General features: G+C 44.8%; 1 protein-coding gene across 4 annotated transcripts in view; it reads right to left on the bottom strand.

Moving 5' to 3' along the window:
• Positions 1 to 11,596: 11,596 nt before the first annotated feature.
• Positions 11,597 to 23,843, bottom strand: part of LOC102458959 (synaptotagmin-like protein 2) — a 72,049-nt gene continuing 59,802 nt past the window's right edge. For all 4 annotated transcript variants that reach the window (XM_075940955.1, XM_075940957.1, XM_075940956.1 and 1 more), the window contains 2 exons: positions 20,323 to 20,528; positions 11,597 to 14,529 (listed from right to left, as the gene is read on the bottom strand). In XM_075940955.1, coding sequence (XP_075797070.1) covers positions 14,384 to 14,529; positions 20,323 to 20,528 — 352 coding nt within the window. In that variant the 3' untranslated portion in view covers positions 11,597 to 14,383. The remainder of the gene's footprint in view (positions 14,530 to 20,322; positions 20,529 to 23,843) is intronic.

Raw genomic sequence — 23,843 nt, 5'->3', positions numbered from 1 at the left:
CCAGGGTGTGTCTAGCTCCATTAGTTTAAAAAAAAAAAAGACTCGAGAGCTATGTCTACACTCACGGCTTCTTGCACAAGAGCATCGTGCGCAAGGGATATTGTGCAAGAAGTCTTGTGCAAGAAAACATCCACACTGCCATGTGCGAGCTGTGCTTTGGCGCAAGCACGCCCATGGCAGTGTGGACGCTCGCTTGTGCAAGAAAACTCTGATGGCCATTTTAGCCATAGGGCTTTCTTGCACAAGAAATCCCTGCCCAGCGTCCACACTACCCTTTTGCGCAAGAGCTCCTGCACAAGAGGGCTTACACCTGTTAAAAAAGAGCATGGCTCTTGTACAAGAAGCCCTCTCTTATCATGCTGTACTGTACATTTCTTTGCGCAAGAGCAAGCGAGCAGTATGGACGCTATGCGGATTCTTGGGCAAGAAGCCGCGAGTGTAGACATAGCTATGGTGTGTTGCTCATAAAGAGCCCCAGCCTCCCCAGCACAACACTGATTTCCCTGAAAATGAATTAAAAACCATTGTTCAGTATAGTGTAGGTATGCGATCTAGTGCCTTATTTCTGATACCAGTCAGTTCAAAAGGACACTGGCTGATTGGTCCAAGTGGCAGTTTTCCAGTTTAAAGGTTCCAAGGAATATTATTATGCCCTTATAGCCATAGGGTAGGCCTGCCCAGTGAGAGAATAGGAGCTCTTTAAACACATTTCTGTACACCAGGAAGACTTAGGGCAGGTCTACACTTATTTGGAGATAGGTGCTGTGATGATGGCAATCCCTCGGGGTTCAATTTAGTGGGTCTAGTAAAGACCCACTAAATCAACTGCCGAGCGCTCTTGCATTGACTCTGGTACTTTATCAGAATGAGAAGCATAAGAAAGTCTACAGGAGAGTTTCTCCCATTAATCTTCTGCAGTGGAGACCCCCCTGACAAATCAATCTAAGGTACACTGATTCCAGCTACACTATTCACGTAGCCAGAGTTGCATACTGTAGGTTGACATTGCCCTGTAGCATTGTCTTTTAATAATGAAGAGAGAGAGGAGGGTGCAGCAATTTTTCTCCATGCAGCTTGCCTTTAACTACTTACATTGTTAGAAAATGGTTCTATATTCCCCCCTTTGAGACTTGCCAACAATCACTTGTTTACAGCTGGAAAACTACTTTGGATTGCTAGCTGACAGCAAGGTCAGATTAGGGATGCAACACATACAGAGCCTCATTTTATTCTACTGCGGGCAACGGAAGTGTTGCTATTGACTTGCTATTGTGGGAGCTGGGAAGGGGCCCTACAATGGGGTAAGGCACAAGGCAGCTGGCGTATTTTAAAATCCTGTTCTGAGATTCATCGTAACACGTGACTATTCCATCACCTACATTTTTATTGGAAGCTCAACTACCTAGCTAGACACTGTATTGAGGGATTTTGTGGCAAGTTGATACCATTTTTTTTTCATTTTACAAACTGCATTGCACAAAATTTCCCAATAAAAATCCTGAAAAAAAAAGCCGTGAGGTTTAGCCAGCAGAATTTGGTCTCCCACTTTCTGCCTTTTGCCAGGCCATTAAAACACAGCAGTCTTCATTTCAGCTTACAAGAGAGATGCAATAGCTTAAATGCATGGCAGCTTCGGGTGGGCAACTTTCCATTTTATTAAGAAGAAAATAGTTGACTGTTTATTTTAACCCATTTCCCAGCTCAGTCACAGCAGATTGCCGCAGAGCTAAGTAAGTCTGCATAGCAATGAGCCTTCACTAGCCCTTTGATATCAGAGGGGTAGCCATGTTAGTCTGGATCTGCAAAAGTGACAAGGAGTCCTGTGGCACCTTCTAGACTAACAGATGTATTGGAGCATAAGCTTTTGTGGGCAAAGACCCATTTTGTCAGATGCATGTAGTGGAAATTTCCAGAGGCAGGTATAAATATGCAGGCCAGAATAAGACTAGAGATAACGAGGTTAATTCAGTCAGGGAGGGTGAGGCCCACTTCTAGTAGCTGATCTGGAGGTGTGAACACCAAGGGTGTGTCTAGACTAATGAGTTTTGTCGACAAAAGTGGGCTTTTGTCGACAAAACTATACCTGCGTCTACACTACCGCTGAGTTCTGTCGACATAACGTCGACAGAACTCAGCAGTTTTGTCAACGCTGGTAAACCTCATTTTACGAGGCATAACACCTTCTGTCGACAGAGTTCTGTTGACAGAAGGTGTTATTGCCTGTAGGGTTGCGTCTAGACTACAGGGTTTTGTCGACAAAGCAGCTTGCAAGAGAGCACTGTGAGATGGGACATCTCTGCTCCAGCTCCTAATGGACCCAGACCTGCACATACCCAGCTCAGAAGTTAGCAGAACAACTCTAGTAATCCATCCTCTATTGCTTTCCTAACTACGGAATATCGATATTGCTATGCATAATACTAAGTGCATTTTGAGCTCCCTCAAAGGAACACCATCCATAGCCAGGAATGATCAGTTCCTGTTGTCTAGCCTAAACAAAGCAACTTTGGAATGCTCCCTTAAATCATCAGTTGACCCATAAACAAATCTCATGCTCTCCCTTGAATCTTTGTTCTTTTTCTACAAAACCCCTACCCATGTTCAAGTAAAGTGCTCTGATGCCTGGATCCAACATCTGCGTCAGCTCCACTGGAACTTCATCTCCTGACTTATTGTGCTGGGGGCTCTGCTTTGCCTGTTTCCAACACTCTGGACTACCCACTACTGCCACCACTGGGGACACCCAATCAATGTAAGCTTCATGAAAGGGCGATCTCTCTCTCTCTCTCTCTCTCTCTCTCTCTGCAGGTCCAACCACCTGCCCTGCCCTATGCAGTTATAGTTTGCTAAACTGTACTTACGTAATTAGCATGAGATTTAATATTATCTGTTTTGTTTGTTTGGCTTCCCTAGTATTTATTTCTGGGTAATAACCATACTTTCCATGCTTAAGTTGGATGCTTCTCTCTTTGTCTCTCCTGCCTTCCCCCTTCTACCACTACGAGGCTATGTCTACACTGCAAGCTTTTTATGCAAGAACAGCTGTAGATGGGCATCTACACTGCACGCGCATTCTTGCGCAAGTACATTTACAGTACAGTGTCAGAAAACAGGGCTTCTTCCAGAAGAGTTATTCCTCTCCTCATGAGGAATAAGCCCTCTTGCGCAAGAGCTCTTCCACAAGAAGGCAGTGTAGACAGGCAACATGATTTTCTTGCGCAAGAAACCCCTGTGGATAAAATGGCCATCAGAGCTTTCTTGCGCAAGACATCATCCACACTGCCATGGACGCTCTGCGCAAAAGCACATCTCTTGTGCAAAAACACATGGCAGCGTGGACATGCCCTTGTGGAAGACCTTTTGTACAAGAACTCTTGAGCAAAACAGCTCTTGCGCAAGAAGCCTGCAGTGTAGACATAGCCTGAGTGTTTTTGGCTTTCCCCTTTTCTCTGCAGCAATGCTCCTCACAGCTAAGCTAAAGATTCCAGCTGTGCCTCAAAATCCTGTGGAGTTTACTCAACAAGTAGGTTATTACCAGAATAATTATCATGTGAAAGTGGGGATAGGGATGTGCTGAACCTGGGCATATGAGGGTGATAGCTTGGAAGTGCCGTTCAACCCAGCCTGCTCAGATGCCCTCCTCCAGTGTGGTGCCCTTGGCATGAGGGTGGGAGCTTGAAAATGCTGTTTTGACCCAGCCTGCTGAGTCCTAGGGCATATGAGTGTGACAGCCTGGAAGGGCTACTGGAGCCAGCTTACGGAGTCCAGGGACATGTAAGGGATCAGCATGGAAGTGCTAATTAACCTGGTCCTCTCAGACATGCTCTGTTAATGTGTGCACACGTGTCCGATTGTAGGGTGGGATGAATCTAGCCCTGGGGAACCCAAGTCCTGCAGGATAGCTCCTTTGGGAGGGAACTGGCAGAAGGGAGAAGTACCTCTGTGTATGAGAACACAAGTAGCGCATTGATAGAATTACTGAATTCTCCCCTCCACACACACACGAGCTTTATTGAATTTCAGTTTGTTGCCATCAGACCAGTTCTCCAATGTGTCAAGGTTGTTTTGGGTGCTAATCCTGTCCCTCCAGTGTTTACAACTCCGGGGACTATTTCTAGACTGCAGGCTTCTTTCAGAAGAAGCTTTTCCAGAAGAGATCTTCCGAAAAAACTTCTTCCGAAAGAACGCATCCACACTGCCAAAGCGCATCGAAAAAGCCATCTGCTTTTGCAAAAGGTAGCATCCAGACTGATTGGACGCGCTCTCTCATAAAAGGCCACCCGGAACCGCTTCAGCCAGGGCTTTAGGTCACCAGTTGCTTCTGAGTGCTGGTGCCGGAGCCTTGCAGACACACACGCTTAAAGGGACGCCCCTGGACAGCCGTTTCTCTGCTTCTGCTGTGTGCTTGCTACCTTTTTGAGGGACAGCAAAGCTCTCGCAGTGCATGCTGTGGTTGCCCAGCTTTTTTTTGGAGGCCACAGCTTTTTCCTTTGTGCCATGGAGCTGGAGCTGCCCTTTGTGATGGCCCCACACGGCCATGCTGCAGTTTCTGCAGCACTTTGTGCCGGCTGCCTTCCTGGTCCTGCAAGAGCTTGACCCCAAGCTAATTCTGAGGACCCTCTGCCTGGATACAGGAGCAACACCCTTGCCACCGCAACCCTCGGTGGAGAGGCGTTTCTGGAGGCTGGACACCAGTTCCGACTGGTGAGACCGGCTGGTTATGGAGTAGTGGGAAGACCAGCAATGGCTCCAAAATTTCTGCATGCGGAAGGCCACCTTTATGGAGCTGTGTGCCTGGCTCAACCCTGCCCTCCAACGACACAACACCCACCATCCCCCTGGAGAAGCGGGTTGCAATTGCCCTCTGAAAGCTCACCACCCCAGACAGCTACTGGTCTGTAGGCAACCAGTTCGGTGTGGGGAAGTCCACCATTGGGGCCCTCCTCATGGAGGTAAGGCTCTCTCAGGCTACAGTCCCTGTGGAGGGGGGGGGGGGGGGAAGAGGGTCCTGGAAAAGGGTGACCCTCAGGTAAGGGAGGGTTGGGAGGTGTGTGGGGTGGAGTGGAGATGTGGGGGAAGCCCCATGCCCAGGGGATTATGCAATCCTGCCCTTACACAGCCCTGCTGCTGGAGGGAGAGGCGGCCTCATAGGGGGTGGCTCCTAGGGTGTTTTTTGGGGGGACAGGCACCTCCCAAGAGCTCAGGCACCCTCTCTCCCATTCTCTGTTTTTGTGTGTGTGTTTGTCTCCTTCTGCAGGTTGTGAGGGCCATCAACTCCATCCTGCTGTGGAGAGTCATCTGCCTGGGAGACCTGGCCACAATCGTGGACGGATTTGCTGCCCAAACTGCTGGGGAGCAATTGATGGGACCCACATCCCGATCTGCACAGCTCAACATGGAGCAGCTCAGTACATCAACCACAAGGGCTACTTTTCTATGGTGCTGCAGGCCCTGGTCAACCACTGTGGATAGTTCATGGACATTCTTGATGGGTTGTCAGGCAGGAAATATGATGCCCAGATTTTTCAGAACTCCAGTCTCTATGGAAAGCTGGAGAGGAGCACATTCTTCTCCCGCTGGGACTTTGCGGTTGAGGGCATGCAGATACCATTGTGCATCGTGAGAGACATGGCCTACCCCCTGATGCCGTGGCTAATGAAGCCTTATACCAGCCACCTGGACCCCAGCAGGAACCAATTTAATGTCCACCTGAACCAGGCCAGGATTCAGGTGTAGTGCACCTTCGGCTGCCTCAAGGCGAATTTCAGGTGCCTCCTGACCCGCCCGGATGTGGGGGAGCACAACATCCCCGAGGTGGTGTTGGCATGTGTCCAGGTGCAGATGACCGTTTTGCAGGGCCCTGGGAAGCATAATTCCGCGCCCCCCCCCTTTGCCACGGCGCATGCGCAGCTTTCTGAAGCGCGGGGCCTGGGATGGCTGCCCCGTTCGCCCTGCCATATATCCGCCCCTGCATGTGTCCTCCACAACATTGTGGAGAGGAAGAGGGACGTTGCCTTTCTGGGGTGGGGGTGAACTTTCCAGCAGCCGCGGACAGCTGCCACCCGCAAGGCACATCAGGCTTGGGTGCAGATCCAGGAGGCCCTGAGGGAGAGTTTCTCTCAAGGACTCCAGTAACTCTCCCTAGGGCCTCCTCCTTAGGGGCTTCTGGCTTGCTCCCCAATTCCTTTCCCACCACAACCTCTCCCTTCACCCCTTCCCTGATCCCTCAATAAAGACACCCGCTGTTTGGTTTTGAACAAAATCAACTTTGTATTTTTTTTTGTAAAAGACAAAAAGGGAATTTGGGGGGGGGGGGAGGCTCATAACCAGGAGTGGGAGGGGGACTTGGAGTAGCATGGGGGGCAGCTGGATGTGCCACCTTGGGTGCGGGGACCTCATTAGACTTGGGGTTGGGTGGGTCCTGGGACCACAAGGGGGTTGGACAGGAGGCACCCTCATGATGGCACACATGCTATCGCAACGCTGCGTAAGCTGGTCCCATGCGCGGTTCCACCACTCTGCGTCCTCCCAGATCTTCTGTGCCAGGATTGGCTGCACATCGCGCAGGATGCTGACATGCTGCCGCATCAGGTCCCCTGGGGTCTGGCGGCTGGCTTGGTTGGTGTGGGTCGCCCCTCAATCCTGGCTGTGGAGAATACAAAGTGGGGGAGATGGTCAGTCATCCATGCAGACACTGTCCCTGAGGCTGTGCCCCTCCTCTGTGAGCAGCAACCAACAGTCCTTGGGCCCCAGGTGGGGGGGATGTCCCAGGAGCAAGACCAGGTGTGGCCTGCACAGCAGGCCCTGCCTCACAGGGGCCTTGAGGTGCCCAGGGGGCTATGCTGCCCATTTCACTCCTCCCCCAGCCCACGGACAAGCAGGCAAGGGAAGGGTCCGACCACAGTGGGATCCCACCTTGAGTGGCAGAAGAGCCGGGCGCAGCCTCACCCTCCCTGGAACCCGCACACACACCTGCGCCTCACAGCATTGCCCATGGGAGTGGGTGCTGCCTTGCACGTGCAGGCATGCCCGTGTGCTGTGCATGGCACTCCTCGGTGTGTCTGGGGTCATGCCTGCACTCTTGTGGCTAGCCTGCTTCCAGCCATGGCAGGTGGTCAGAGGGTGTTGTCCCCCCCCGCATGGCCAGACGCGTGTGCAGCCTCCCTGAGCCTGCGTGGCACACACGAACGCTGCACGTGGTTCCACATGCACGGACTGCAGTACAATGTCCAGGCCGAACAATGCTTGCACCTCTTCCCCTCTGCGCCCACCTCCCCCGCCCTGCGTGTGTGACAAATTGAGAGCACTCACCTGAAGATCCCTCCCCAGCATCAGAGGCCTGGGAGATGTCCTGGCTCACGGGAACCGGCTCTAAGGGGAGCGTGACAGTGGCCATGTTGCCCGCCTCCTCCTCTTTGTGCTGTCCCTGGTCGCGATCCTCTTCCTCCACCGTGACCTCCAGCCAGGCGACGATGGGTGTGTCAAGGCCAGAGTCCACCCCAACGGCTGGGGAAACGGCTTTCCCCACCCCCCAGGATTTGGTGCAGCTCCTGGTAGAAGGGGCAGGTATGGGGTCCTGCCCTGGAGCACAAGCTGTGCTCTCTGGCCCTCATGTATCCCTGGTGGAACTCTTTGACCTTACTCCAGACCTGTTCCAAGGTCCGGGGTCGGTGTCCGCGCTCCGCCAGGGACTTGGCCATCCGGCCATAAATGTCCACATTGTGGCACTTGGAACGGAGATCCTGGAGTGTCTCCTCCTCACCCACAGCTCAAGGAGCGACAGAATCTCTGCTCTAGACCAGGAGGGTGCCCATCTCTTGGTTCCCCTGGGTGGGTCCTGGGAGCCCTGGGGCTGCTTCCTGTGAGGGCCAGGAAAGTCTTGAGGGGGTTGAGGCTGGGACAGGTTGGCAATGCCTGTGGCAGAGCCGCTTGGTTAGGGTGCTGCTCCGAGGTCAGCTTCCTGCCACAAGGCTTGTCTAGGGTGCCTGCAGCTTTAACAGGGCCAGAAACAGGAACTAGAGTTGTGATTACTTTGGACTGAGGGGCCACCAGGGCACCTGTGTTATTTCCTGGAGGCCTCTTCTTTCAAAAGAAAACCCTCTTCCCTGTCCACACTCGCCTTTTTTCCCTGAAAGAGCACCTTCGGAAAAAGGCTTCTTCCTCATAGAAAGAAGATTAGCGCTGTCGGGGAAAAAAACCTCTGTTCTTTCGATTGCAGTGGGGATGTAATTGAAGTAGGGAAAAAAGGCCTGTTTTTACAACAACAAAAAAAACACCTCTGTAATGTAGACATATCACTCTCTCCTCTCTCTTATTCCAGTCATTACTGAACATATTAAACAAATAGAGCCAGGACTGACCCCCTAAGGGATCACACCTCCTCAGTCTGACAGTAAACAATTGAGAACTGGCCTGTGAGTACATTCGGTCAATAAATTGTGCACTCATCTTACACTATTTTTATCTAGACCACATTTCCCTTATGGGAATGACAAGTGAGAATGTATCAAAACCTAAAAACTAAAAATCAAGATTATAATGTCTTTATGCTTATTGTGATCAAAGCCCATTCTTCTCTGAACTTTAAGACTTCACATTACATCTTCCCCTGAAGAGGTAACATACATTCCGGGTCTGTGGCTGTATAGCAATATTGCACAATGTATCCCCAAAGATACTCAAACCTAAGAAAGTCTCCCAGAATATGGAAGAAAATTGCCATTTCTGTGTATGTCTCATTCAAACCAGTGGTGCTGCTCTTATAGTAAAATATCAGTATCTAGCCCCATATGTATAAAATTGCTACAGTTTAGTTGTCTGGAAATCAATCCAGATTAGGGTTTTTTCCCCCCCCCTCTCTCCTTTTTCATTCTTCTGAAATAAAAGATTGTAAAAAGCAACCATAAGAATGATCTCTGGTTGCTGTAGTCTACTCCATTCCTCCAGCCACTAGACCAGTAGCTTGATTAAAAGAATGAAGGCAAGTAGGGGAGGTTTTTTTTTTGGAGGGGGGAGGGAGAAGGTAAAAAAGCATGTTGAGTCTTCCTATAATCCTATCATTCTCTAGCTACTTACAATTTTGTTGCTCAATAATTTGCTCTTGTATCTTTTCCCAGTATTGAAGTCTATGATTTCCTAGGTCCTTTGTTTCCCTCTTTTAAAGAGAAGTACAAGAGAAGTACTACATTGACCCTTCTCTTGTCATCTACCACCTCCAAGTGTTAAAAAAGGTAATTGCTATAGGGGTTAAGATTGCTTTTAATTCCTTAAGTACCCTAGGATGAATTTCATCAGGCCAGGCACCTGTGGGCTGCTGCTCTGTAGACATGTAAGAGTGCACCAGAAGGAATCTCTGTCACAAGGGATTCCATTACTTAGTAGGATTTTGCCTTCTTGGGCCTGATCTCACCTCACTTTCATGGTGGTGTAAACTTCAGTGGAGTTACTCAGCATAAGATCCAGAAATAAGCTCATTGTCAAAATCCTGTATCAGAGCAGCCCTGAACATAGGTAGGAAAGGGACAAAATCCAGATCTAAGTAATATTGAATTAATTGTCTTTAATTTCTGTATTCAGAAGAGAAACTAGCCAAAGAGGAATAGGTGCTGCTCTGCTGTGGTGATCCTCATGCCCACTGGCTTATGGTCAATGTAACAGACACTTGGCATCCCTTACAATGTCTTTGCAAATATTCCTTAGTGGTACATTTTAATATGAGTTACCCAGTAGCTTGCTGACAAGCTTCTTGACTGTGGCTGCCACCATGAACAACACACACAGGGGAAAATCCTCCTGGAGAAACAAACACATTAGAGATGGAAAAATGTAAATACATTGGGGAGCAGGGAGTTATACACTTACCAAGAACTAAAGGGTGGTTTATGATTTTGTTTCTCAGTTTTACACATTCCTTTTGGTTTATTTAACAAGCCCACACAATTCAGTATTTCTTCTTTTAGCACATCTTATGACATAGATTTATATATTATTATAGATTTATAATTAAAAAATTCCTAACTGTCAGGGTGGTCAAATATTGGAATAAATTGCCAAGGGAGGTGGTGGAATCTCCCGCTCTGGAGATATTTAAGAACAGGTTAGATAGACATCTGTCAGGGATGGTGTAGACGGAGCTTGATCCTGCCTTGAGGGCGGGGGGCTGGACTCGATGACCTCTCGAGGTCCCTTCCAGTCCTATTATTCTATGATTCTATGATTATGGGTCTATTCACATTTCTCTGCGTAGCTTATAAATTTCACCATAACCTCAGCTTTGCTTTTCTGCCTGTATCTTCGTCAAGAATAGAGCGGGGCAAATACTTTTACTACCCAAATACAGACAGTGATTCCCTGGATACCATTCAAGATTATTGACCAAATTATTTCTGCTGCTTTGTCCAAAGATTGTTCATGAACTGTTTGTTTCAACTATTTGGTACATAACCAGAGCAGGCCTGATTAGACGCAAAAATCACATGGTATTCTGTTTCCTGACTAGAGGAGCAACTGCTTCCTATGCACTTCTTGCTACTGGTGAATTAAAAATTTTCTACTTGAACAAAACACATTCCTGCTTGTAAATTCATGTGCAAGAGATCAGCAAAAAGCAGATATGAAAGGGGTACGAGCACAAAGAAAGCACATGCATTCCTGAGTGCGGAAGAATGGTCATGGGAAGTTTTTCCCAATAGATTTTGCCCCATGCTAGTCAAAATATTAACTTTTTCATTTTAAAAAAGGCCAAATCGTGTAGGCCTACTTGTGCACCAACAGTGATTGGTAGTTGCAGGATCTAGCTCTATAGACCATAACTTTGGTTTCAGCTGCATGCAAAGATCTCCCTGGCTTCAACAAACTTGTATGCTTATACCCAAGGGAATTATGACCCTAAATATATTATGCATAGAAAAATCCCTATTCCTTTAAGAGAGTTTTAGTGCATCAGACAAAAAACTAATAAATCAAATTAGAATCATAGAACACTAGGTCAGGAAGGGACCTTGAGACGTCATTGAGTCCAGTCCCCTGCCCTCATAGCAGGACCAAATACTGTCTATCAGGGATGGTCTAGACATTTATCTAACCTACTCTTAAGTATCTCCAGAGATGGGGATTCCACAACCTGCCTGGGCAATTTATTCTAGTGTTTGACTACCCCGACAGTTAAGAACTTTTTCCTAATGTCCAACCTAAACCTCCCATGCTGCAGTTTAAGCCCATTGCTTCTTGTTCTATCCTCAGAGGCCAAGATGAACAAGTTTTCTCCCTCCTCCTTATGATACCCTTTTAGATACCTGAAAACGGCTATCATGTACCCCCTCAGTCTTCTCTTTTCTAAACTAAACAAACCCAATTCTTTCAGCCTTCCTTCATGGCTCAAGTTCTCTAGACCTTTAATCATTCCTGTTGCTCTTCTCTGGACCCTCTCCAATTTCTCCACATCTTTCTTGAAATGTGGTGCCCAGAACTGGACACAATACTCCAACTGAGGCCTAACCAGCACAGAGTAGAGCAGAAGAATGACTTCTCAATCTTTACCAAGATGCTTTTCCTCTTACAGATAGAATTTGAAGATTACAAAAACAAAAAACACATACCAATAGACAATTACGTTTTATTTGCTATAGGTTCGTCCACTCCTATGTATGACACTGACACGTGACCAAAGTGCCTCGCATTTTTACTGATAAAGTGCTTTCTGTTTATTAAATGAAGCAGATATGACATGATGAATGTACTATGCAACTAATTTACTATTGTTGGTGGTATAATCTTTTACTCTTATGTGCTAATACAAAAAGTTTCTGAAATTAATCAGGGCTTAATTTACAAAAACAAACGATCAAAAATATACATAGCTTGGGCCAAACTCATCTAAACTTTGACATCAGGGATAAACTTGGCCCATTAACAATTATTTCACTTTATTGGCACCATATTAGGAAAGAACTGAACTTAGGTGTGCAACGAATAATAATTTGTGATAAATACTTACATGAACTTTTCAAATTACTTTTTGTTTGTATAAACAGCTGTTCTGGCACATTCACTACAAATGTACAAACACTGTAAAACAGTGAAAGAAATGAATGTGTGTTTCTATTATGGGTGAAAACGATGATACTATTATTCACAATAAATAGCACTTCACTCCATAAACGGTTCCATAGAAGTCAGTGGGACCACTCACAGAGTAAGGTACTAGTCAACAGTAAAAGAAAGAATCCAGTCCTATGTAAGCACAAAGTCAGTACATTATGGACCAGATTTTCATACCCTTACCTGGCACCTCATCCAATGAGTAATTCTTTCAACTTTGATGGCTCTATCCATGGAGTAAAGCATAACTTCATGTAAAAGTATCAGAATCCACTCTGAATAACACCATTGAAACCAATAAGGTTACACACAGCAATAAAGTTAAGTTTTTCAGCTTAGCAAATCCAAACCATCGTGCCAATCTAGCTCCTTTGATACACACTTCACGGAGGCAGTAAATGGGTAATTTTTGAGAGTGAACTGAGGCAGATTGGCACTCATACAATAAATCTCTCTTTTCATCTGACCTCGTTCTTATGGATTATTGCTTAGTTCATCAACACTACAGTTAAAATTTGTCTAGCATTTGTCAAAAAATAATATACAATTTTACTAAAACATTTTTTTAATGAAAAAGCTACTGACAACTTAACTTCTCAAGGTTCATGAAAAAAGTGCTTTGATCTTATTAAAAATATTCTCTATCATTTACTTTTGGGTAATTTAAGACAGCTGTTTTGGAAAACAATTAATAAAATTCACAACCCCTCCAAGCCCTTCTGAAAAATCAGTTTTGAATCTTTCAAAAGGAAAACAAACTTGAAATGTTTTCATGATTTTCTGCCCACGACTCCCATTTCACAATCAGCTCTACTCAGCCTTATGCAGATTACTTTTAAAGGTCAGACACCTAAAGAAGAAATTTCTCCAAGAGTTACCACTCTGGACAAGGCAGGAATGATTTTGTTTAATGTGCATTACCTCTATTTTATTTTGTATATATTTGGTTACTCAGCCCATACTAATGATAGGTATAAAGAGATCATTTGGTTCCAAAGGGAAATCATTCTGTTTAAATCAGAATATGTACATTTAAAAAAGCAAATTACAAAGACACATTTTTAAAAGGTTGCAAAAATCCTCACTATTGGGCACTGGGCAGATGCAAAATCCCTGAAAATTTGTATTTAACAACAGTTCCAAAACAGACCGCAACTTATTGATATCAGTTGAGAGAAAGTAACTTAAAAGTAGCAGCCAGAGGTACAGGGAGCAGTGGGAGATTTCTCCAGTACTTTTTACTATGTAACTTGCTGTAACTTTGGTTCAGTTTTTATGACCATGGAGCACTTGCCTCTCACATCTGTTCCAAAAATCTCCCTCCACAAAATCTCCTTGTTGTGTGGCTCTTGATACATTTCATCAAACTGACAAGGCTGCTTGCTGATGTACATAATTTCATAGTGTTTTATACACAACAGAGTTGAAAGAACCAATCTGGCCCAGCAGAGATTTAATCATATTTTATATTTGGCCAAATAAATGCAAACAAATTTATATCCTGCTGCAATTTTTCTTTAATTACGTAACTTGCAAAAGGTCACTGAGGAAGTCTGTGGCAGGGTTGGGAATAGTACCTGTATCTACAGAGTCCCGGGCTGATACATTAGCTGCAAGACCGTTACTTCTCTATTCCAAATAAAAGGGGCATGGAATAAAATGTATTGAATTCTCTTCTGATACCCTAGTCATGTTGCTATATTGTCTGTTCCAAATAGTCCTCTCTTTTTGCAGGTTCACCTTGGATCTCAAAGCAATCAAAGTGGGTTTTTCCTCTGAGCCTTAGCTGCATTATGACAAGTAACAGATGGAAAGCTCCCATTCTGTGATGATGCTTGCAATCCTCCATCCAGTACAACGTGTACCACTTCAAAGGGAATATGCAGAATACCGAGCTGCTGCTTTATTACAAAGATCTTCCTGCACAGAACAGCACAAAAATCCAGTAACAAAATAATCCTGTATTAAAAAAAATACTCACACCTCCTTTATCCTGCCAATGTATTCAGAGTGTAATGAAATCTAAGAGACTATATAAATGATCAGCCAAAGTAACCAGTGTTCGTTCTTGGCCTCTTGCTAAGATCAAGTATAGCTTCAGTTAAGCATCTTCTAAACCCTCTTACTGGGGGATTAACACCATGTAGCACTTAACATCTTTAAAGCAAAATCCAATCATTATCAGTTAACCATACATCTGCGTGGGTAGGGGAAGCGCTCCATCTCTTCGTCTTGGGGAGCTCCCCATTTCTAATGAATATGCTCAGTTTTAATTGTGTAACTTTCATTTCAGTTTCCTCCGCCCAGCCAGCGAACGCAGTGGCAGCGATCCTTCAATCCATTCGTTGGAGGCCAACATCATTTCCTGCCAAAAGGCCACTTCCTCCTGTGTGGAGTCCATCCAATCCACCGGGATACCATAGCTAGTGCCTTAGAAAGAACAAGGAGGAGGTGATAATGGTCAGCGCTGCAGAAGACATTTCTATTACATACAAGAATATTTAAATGTGAACTAGTCCTGCATTGAAGGGGTCTATTCCTGAGGAGCGTTGAGCACCATAAACACTTATCATTCGATTCCTGAGACCATGAATGTGAGGCCTAAGTCAATTTAAATGCCCAAAGTCAGACGCTCCTTAGAACGTAACCTACAAAGGAAAATGATACTGGCTTTGTGCCCTTTCTTGCTTTTTATATTTGTGTGTGTAGGCCTGACTTCTGTCGTTTTTAAAAAGGAACCTGTTGTGAGCTTGTGGGGAGGGGAGGTGGTTTCTTTGTTTTTTGTCAGTTTTACATCCAAAACCCACATCGTGTCTACCTTGGAAGCACTAGTGAAATGATGATAATTACATCAGAAACAAGAGAAGGACCAAAGATAGGTAAGGTCATTTACTCAATAACTAGGTAAAAGCAATAAATGAAAATGTGAAAATGGCAGGAAGTGCATAATGACTTCTGTGTTTCAGTTTCTACCAAGGTTGGTGGTGACTGTTGGGTGAATGCCAGTGAAAAGTCAGAAGTTAAAATAGAAAAAGAAGGAATTAAAAATTACTTAGACAAAAAATTACTTATATAAGTTAGATGTCTTCAAGTCACCAGGGCCTGATGAAATGCATCCTGGAATACTCAAGGAGCTAAGGAGATATGAGCTATTAGCTATCATATTTGAACAGTCATAGAAGATGAGAGAGATTCCAAAGGACTGAAAAAGGGCAAATATAATGCCCATCTATGAAAATGGAAATAAGAACAAGCCAGGGAATTACAGACCAGTCAGCTTAACTTCGGTCCTGGGAAAAATAATGGAGCAAACAACTAAGCAATCAGTTTGCAGCATCTTCTAGAAGATAAAGTAACAGTCAGCATGGATTTGTCAAGAACAAATCATGTCAAACCAACCCGATAGCTTTTTTGATGGGTAATAAGCCTTGTGGCTAGGGGGACAGATGATCTATCTAGACTTTAATGAGGCTGTTGATAAAGTCTCAAAATGACCTTCTCATAACAAAGTAAGGAAATGCAACCTAGATGGAGCTACTATAAGGTCAGTGCATAACTGGTTGGATAACAGTTGGAAAAAGAGTCATTATCAATGGTGCACAGTCATGTTGCAAAGGCATAATGAGTGGGGTTCCACAGGTATCAGTTCTGGGTCCACTTCTAGTCAATGTTTTTATCAGTGATTTAGATAATGGCATACAGAGAATACCTATTGAGTTTTCAGATGATACCAAGCTGGGAGGGGTTGCAAGTGCTTTGGAGAATAGGATTATAATTAAAAATTACCTGGAAAAACTAGAGAAATGGTCTGAGGTAAACAGGATGAAATTCAATAAGAAAAAATGCAGAGTACTCCACTTAGGAAGGAACAAATCAGCTGCACATATACAAAAAGGGAAATGACAGCCTAGGATGGAGTAATGGGGAAAGGGATTTGCGGGTCATAGAGAACCATAACCTAAATATAAGACAACAGTGAGAGATGATTGCAAAAAAGCATACATCATTCTGGAATGTATTAGCAGACGTGCTGTAAGTGAGAAACAAGAAGTAATTCTCCTGCTCCACTCCACGCCGATTAGGCCTTAACCGGAGTAGTGTCTGGGTGTTTCATTTCAGGAAAGATGTAGATAAAGTGGAATAATCCAAAGAGGAGCAACAAAATGATTAAAGCTCAAGAAAACATGATCTATGGAGGGAAGATTGAAAAAACTAGGAAACAGAAGACAGAGGGGAGATAACAGTCTTCAAGTACCTAAAAGTTTGTTACAAGGAGGAGGGAGAAAAATTATTCTCCTTAACCTCTGATGATAGGACAAAAAGGGATATTCAACAGTTGTTATGAGACACACAGGAGGTAATTATGAGGCCTGTGGAATACTCTTTCCAGTTCTCGGAGCCATACTTTTAGAGAGATATGGACAAACTGGAGAGCATCAAGTGGAGAGCAACAAAAATGATAAAAGGTTTAGAAAACCTGACCTCTGAAGAAAGGTTAAAAAGCTGGGCATATTTAGTCTTGAGACAACACCATTGAGAGGGGACCAGATAACCATCTTCAAATATGTCAAAGATGGTTATAAAGAGGATGGTGATCAATTATTCTCCATGCCCACTGAAGGTAGGACATGATGGCTTAATCTGCAGCAAGGGAGATTTAGGTTAGATATTGAGATGAATGCTACAACTGTAAAGACAGTTAAATACTAGAAGAGGTTATCAAGGGAGATTGTGGAATCTAATAAATGGCTGTCAGGATGGTCTAAATAGATTTGTCCTGCCTCAGGTTTGGGGGAGGGAGGAACGGACTAGATGACCTCTCGAGGTTTCTTTCAGCCCTATATTTCTATGACTCTATAACATCGCTAACCAGATAAATGTCTCAGTCTGGACCATGTCCTATCCACAACAACGAATCCTGAATGTGATATTTTTATATCTTATTTATTAGCTTGTTGTAGATGCTATTTCACACTTGGGAACTTCATAACAACTCTTGGTGACATGGTAGGAGAGAGAAAACAGAGCGTGCTGGCAAGTCCCACACTGTTAAGTAGGTCTGAGAGGAAGATCTTCCAGATGCTACAAATGTTTTCCAAACAACCTCCAGGGATTGTTCATCCTGTATTATAATCCATTAAAATTTCATCGGCCTTTTTCCTCAGCGCAGATCTCCTATAACAATTTCCTGGTCTAATAATAAATATGCAGATTAGAGTTCTGTATTTTTCTACATTGTGAGTTATACTTATGGCACTGTTGGTTCAATCTGCCCCTTAACGGCTAAATGTGGGAGATGCCACAAACTAGCCCACAATGAACAGTACAAGAAAAAAGGCACAGACCAGATTTCACCAGAATGGAATTCACTTCTTTAGCATCACTAATGTGGATTATTATCTCGGCATTAGAAGGCAACATTTTTAGGTCAGCTATTTGTGTTAAAGGCAAGATGACTTGAATAATGGCACGGAGAGTATGCTTATAAAATATGCAGATGGCACCAAGCTGTGAAGAGCCGCAAGCCCTTTGGAGAACAGGATTAGAATTCAAAATTACCTTGACAAATTAGAAAAATTGACTGAAATCAACAGAATTAAGTTCAATAAAGAAAACTGTAAAGCTGTTTACTTAGGAAGGAAACTCCCCTCCCACACAAACGCACAATTACAAATGGGGATTAAGTGCTAGCTGGTAGTGCTGCTGAAAAGGATCTGGGGATGATAGAGGATCACAAACTGAATAGGAGCCAACCTTGTAATGAAGTTGCAAAAAGGCTAATGCCATTGTGGGGCATACAAACAGGGTTGTCATATATAAAATTCAAGAGGTAATTGTCCTGATCAACATGGCACTAGCAATTCCTCAGCTGTAGTCCTATGTCCCGTTCTGGGAACCACACGTTAAGAAAGATGTGGACAAATAAGAAAGAATCCAGAAGAAAGCAACAAACACGATAAAAAGTTAGAAAAACTGATCTATGAGGAAAGGTTTTTTTTAAAAAAAATTAGGAATATTTAGTCTTGAGGAAAGATTGGGTGGGGATCTGATCACAGTCTTCAAAAATTTGAAGGGTGGTTATACAGAGGACAGTGATCAGTTATTCTCCATGTCCACTGAAGGTGGGACAAGAAGTAGTGGGCTTAACCTGCAGCAAGGAAGATGAAGGTTAGATAGTAGAGGAGAAAACTTTCTAATGGTAACAGTAGCTGCTCTGGTATACACTTCCAAGAGAGACTGTAGAATCCCTACCAGTGGAAGTTTTTTAGAACCTGTTGGACAAACACCTGTCAGAGATGGTCTAAGGCTATTTGGTCCTGCCTCAGGACAGGGGGCTAGACTGATGGCCTCTCAAGGTCCTGTCCAGCAATTCATTTCTATGATTCTATGATAGGGTGGCCAATCAGATACAGGCAAAGAGCCTGTGGAAATGGAGCAAAGAGCTGAGGGAAAAAAGTTGTCGAGGAAAAAGAAAAATAGCCTGAGCCATCGCGTTTGGTCGAGCAAAAAACAAAAACAAAACATGCTTCCGGTTTGGCTTTTTGACCACATCAGGCTCCCATTGGCTGGCACCATCTTGCTTCACCACGCCAGGTGGCTCCCCTGCACTCGGTGAGCACCAGCGCTGGGGGCCCTTTGTGGGGGCGCAGGGGTGTCTTCGCAAGCTGCACTTTTTGCAGTGAAGAGCCGCATGCAGCTCGCGAGCCGCAGATTGGCCACCCCTACCTATTCTATGAAAATCTTGTCACGAAAGGGAGGGAAGGGGGAAATAGGACTGGAATGGAAGCGAAGATGCCCCAATGAAAAATTATCCAAGTGAAGGACAGCAAAACAGAAATTCTAACGGACCTCCATATAATCTTGGCACAGAAACATGGATATCTATAGCTATGTAGCCTTGTTAAGGCCAAGACTAGAACAGTGTCCAAAAAATAACTAGATAAACGCATTGAGGACAGGTCCATCAGTGGCTATTGTATAGCATAGGCAGGGATGGTGTGTCTAGCCTGTTTGCCAGAAGTTGGGAATGGGTGACAGGGACTGAATCATTTGATTACCTCTTCTGTTCTTTCCCTCTGAAGCGCCTGGCATTGGGCACTCTTGGAAGACAGGATACTGGGCTAGATGGACCTTTGTTCTGACCAAGTATGGCTATTCTTACCCTTTGTCTACCTGGTCTGTTTAGGATCCACGTTGCCACTGTAAGGTATTCATTATTGGTATTACTTGTAAACTTCAATGTATTGTTAGAGAGGGAGCTACCAGGTGGTGCTGATACACAAGTTCGTTTTCTTAACTGCAAACACCATGGGCAGTGGGTGAACCACTTGCTGGTTTACAGAGTCCTGGCCCTTCCATCGGAGGCCCTAACCCTTCTGAGCCTGCCAGATCCCAGCATACTCCACTATTGCTGCTGTGTCCTGCCCCAGGCTAGCCTCCCCCTCAACCGCAGAGCACCAGGAGGCCGGGCAGCATGGCTCTAACGGGCACAGAAGAGCCGACCACCTGCAGAGCAGAAAGAGGACTGGGGGAGGAGTGTGGGTGGGACTGCAGCTGCCTAGGATACCCACTGCAAGCACTACTCAGGTGAGGAAGAAGTTATGCATTGTTTGTGATGTATTCTCTCTCAAACTAGAGCCAGTTCTGGGGGTGGAATTCCTTCCTAGGATCCAGGTATTGTTGCAGATCTCCCAACAGTCCCGGGTTTTGTCCTGCTTTCACCTCTAACCCCACTTTCCCAGCTGAAATGACTCCTGTCTTGCTGGGTTGGGTGGGCTTGATGCTCTGTTCCAGGCATTGCCACCTGCTTCTCCTCCTCCCCCTGCTCTCCAATTCCCTCTTTTCTCTGAGAGCACCTCTGATTCCCCACAAGGGCTTTTCCTGGTCCCTTTTGGAGCCAACCCGCTGAGCCCCTCTCCCTGCCTTCCTGGGGCAGGATCCATCCCACGTTAGCCCGTGGAAGCACTGGGAGGGACAGTGCTGAGGTTCCTGAAAGAGAGGTTTGTCAGCGTGCCATTTGTGACCACCTCTGCCCTGGAGTGGTGTGTGCATGGAAACCAAAGTTACACGTAGAACACGCCCACATTCCCTGCAACGCACATCTCCTTCAACAAAGCCACCTGGGAAGGCCCCATCATGATTTATGGCTCAGTAAAGGAGTGACAATATTTAATACAATTTAGTTTGAAGAAAAACTACTGACTCAAATAACGATGCAATTACCTGTCCCCAGGCCCAGCCTGATCCCGCCAAGGAAGTGATTGGTTAGTTTTTCATGATCCCATACAGTCAGCTCAACACAGGCATCTTTCAGATCTTCTGTGTGGAACCCATCATACACAATGGTGTGATTAAAAACAGGGTTTGGGTCTCTTTTGATAACTCGGGTCTTTTGGTAACTCTTCTTACTGGTGTCTGGAAGTACATAGCTTAGAGAGAAGAAAAAAAAATATCAGAGTTAAACAAAGTTTTAATCTATTTTCTGTTTTCTTTGGTAAGGACGGGACCAAACCAAATTCCTGGGTCCACAGACTCAATTGTGAACTTAAGGGAAATCTGGTCTCAGTTTAACAACTAGGCTCTAGAGACATTAGAATAGTCAAAAGTTTCAGATGAGAAACTATTAGCCATAAGAGTCCACTTTAAAAGTAAAAAATCTTCCTGAAGAATTTTCTCGGTTTTAAAGTGTGGCAAAGTTTTGGCGAGTATTTATCAAATTAGTCATTTTCATTTATTATGTACAAAATATATTTGACTGTTTATTAAATAAACAATGTCTTCACCAGAAATTGGCACAAGAACCCAACTGCAATCATAACTAACAATAAGCCCACGCTAATCCTAGTAGTAATTCTGGACCACATCTCAGCACGATTGTAAACACGACTGAAATTCTACAGGATCCAACCCGAACACAAGCCTGGTGAGTCCTACAAGAAATGCATCCAATGGTAGGATTGGCACGATTGCTGGCCTCAACCCAATGCACATACACGTACTGGCCCCAACTTATACCTAGCACAGTGAAACCTATAAGCACCAACCTTAGCCCTGGTCAGAAGACCCCCATTGGCCACAGCTCTCTCCTAGGCTAGGCCCTCTTCCAGCCACAACCACAGCGGTAGAACACTGACCTCCTACAGTCCAACCCTAATTCAGACCTTAGTCCAACGGCCCTAATTTAGACCTACGCCTGGCAAGCCCTACTAGCTCCAACTCTGGCTCAGTGGGCAATACAGTCCCTAGTCCTTGCCCTAGGCTAGTGAGACTAACCAGCCCCAACCCTAATCTGAGCCGGGGGCCCTATGCTAGCCCCAACCCCACCCTGAGCCCAGAGAGTCCTAGTGGGTGCAATCCTAAATGTTGGTGTGGTGTTAGGGGGAGTGAGACCAGGGTTAATGTGGTCAGGCAAAAGCCTCACTCCGATTCCTAGCCCAGGGCCTTGCTGTATTCATTTACATAGAAGGTATGAGCCCAAAAGGTCAAAGGTGTGAACAAGACCTTGTCACCACGGTCCAGCATTAAACAAGGTTTGGAGGCTGGCATAGAAAGACCTTAGCCTGGTTAGTATCACAGCAAACAAACCTTTAAAAATCCTTTAAAATAATGTATTAGAGATACAGAAAAGATGAAAAAACAGTTAAAGCCTTTGAAATATAAAGTATTAAATAAGGATTTCATTTAAACAATGTCCTTTGTTCCCTTTGGGGAATATCCCCCTGATCTGATAGTCTCTATGAAAGATGGTAACTGTCCTTTCTGAGGAAAAGAGAAGTTAGCAGAGACAGGCTGAAGTAGTCATTGCTGTTGTTAAGTCTGATCCCATTTCCTATAAGGCAAAAAAGAAGATGCAGGCAAAAAGAAGAGAAGCAAAAAGACCAGCACAGAGAGAAAATGTAGCTTCTATTTTGGCATTGACTCTTGCAACCTCATGGCTGAAAAAAACACAGGCACAAAAAAAACCCCAACCAAACAAAAAAAAAAGCCACAGCCACACACACACCAACCACCACGGTCTTGTCTTAGCCACTTTGAGAATAGCAAACTTGTATAATCATCAGGATGTTTAAGGCATTGTTTTCAGCTGCCTCTCTCTGGTCACTCTGAGCTTTCAGCAGTGTTGCAAAATATATAGTCTTGGTTAAGCCAATGTTTTACCAGACAGAAGGAAAAAGGAGACTAGAAATTTAAAAAACCCCCGCAACCCTATACACACAAAGTCTCAGGTCCCAGTTGGTATTCAGGATTTAGTTTAAATCAGCGGAGAGTGCAATGTCATTTTTCTCCATCTGTCTGACCCAATCTGGTTAAGATATTTCTTAGTAGTAAGATAAAAGAGATCAAGAGTCCCAGGAGATGGGGTGGCTGGCATGAGGATGAAGCTCACTAGAGTAGCCAGTTTTCCCTCCCCAAAGTCTTTCTTTAAAGACCCCCGGTGCATACTGGCTCTCAGGGAGCTGCCTCCTGCTCCCCGCCTCCTATTGTGCTGCCTCTGTATCAGAGGCAGCAGTGCAGAGGGCGGGAAGGAGGTAGGAGCCAGTGCATGCAGAGAGTTTAACTTCCCACCTGTCCCCTCCTCCCCCGACCTGCACTCTGATAGAGGCAGCAGCACAGGGCGGGGGGAGAGGGGGAGGCACTCCCCAGGAGTAGGTGCATGCAGGGTGTAGATGCTTTTAAGCCAGCTCTCTACATGTACCAGGAGCCTGTGTGTAACCATGACGGTTAACCAATGATCCCAGGCTCCCTGTGTACATGGTTACACTTTCACATCCCTACTATCAGCCCTAATTCCAAACTTATCTGGGCTCACTGCATGTCCCAACACTCGTCCTATTCCTGGGCTACAACTGACCTGAACTGTAACCCTGGCCCATAGACTAGATCTTGTCAGAACTATTTGAAGGGAAATGTTAAAAAATGCTCTTTTTTTCATAAAATGGTTCAAATCTGAAAAGCAGACAGTGTTTTAGACAAGTAGAATTGTGGTTTATGAAGCTTAGAGTGGGGACCACAGTGATTATCTAGCCTAACCTCCTCTCTAATTCATCTGAAGAAGTGGGCTGTGCCCATGAAAGCTCATGAGACCATCTACATATTTTGTTAGTCTCTAAGGTGCTGCAGAACTATTCTTTGTTTAAGTTGTCTCCTCTAATGCAGGTCAGAGAACTTTTTCAAAGCCCACAGTTGCGTTTGAAATGGAGCATAGACCTAGAACTTTTGGAAAAAAAAAAAACCCATCATCATAATTCGTAAGTTACCAGTGGCATAGAATCCATCACAGCCTTTATTGGATTGTTCCAATAGTTAGCTACCTTCGCTGTTAAACAAAAAAAGAAACCACTTACGTCTAGTCTAAATTTTTGTAGCTTCAACTTCCAGCTGTTGATCTTATTAGACTGAAAAGCCCTCGATTATCAAATTTCTGTTCCTCATCAAAGTATCTAGTCTATAATCAAGTCGCCTATTAGTCTTCTCTTTATTAAGCTAAATAGACTGAGCTCCTTGAATTTTTCACTAGAAGGCATATTTTCTAATCCTTTAAATCATTCTCAGGGTTCTTCTCTTAACTCTCTGCAGTTTTTCAACATCTTTCCTAAAATGTAGACACCAGAACTGATGCAGCATTCCAGTACAGCTTGCACCAGTACCAAATACATAGGTCAGTATAACATCTCTACTCCTACTCTACATTTCCTTTTATACATGCAAGAATCACTTTAAACTTGTCGGCCACAGAATTGCAC

The sequence above is a fragment of the Pelodiscus sinensis genome, chromosome 13, assembly GCF_049634645.1.
Source record: "Pelodiscus sinensis isolate JC-2024 chromosome 13, ASM4963464v1, whole genome shotgun sequence".
NCBI classification, from domain to species: domain Eukaryota; kingdom Metazoa; phylum Chordata; order Testudines; family Trionychidae; genus Pelodiscus; species Pelodiscus sinensis.
The sequence above is the reverse complement of the archived record's forward strand: the minus strand, read 5'-3'. Positions and strand labels throughout refer to the sequence as shown.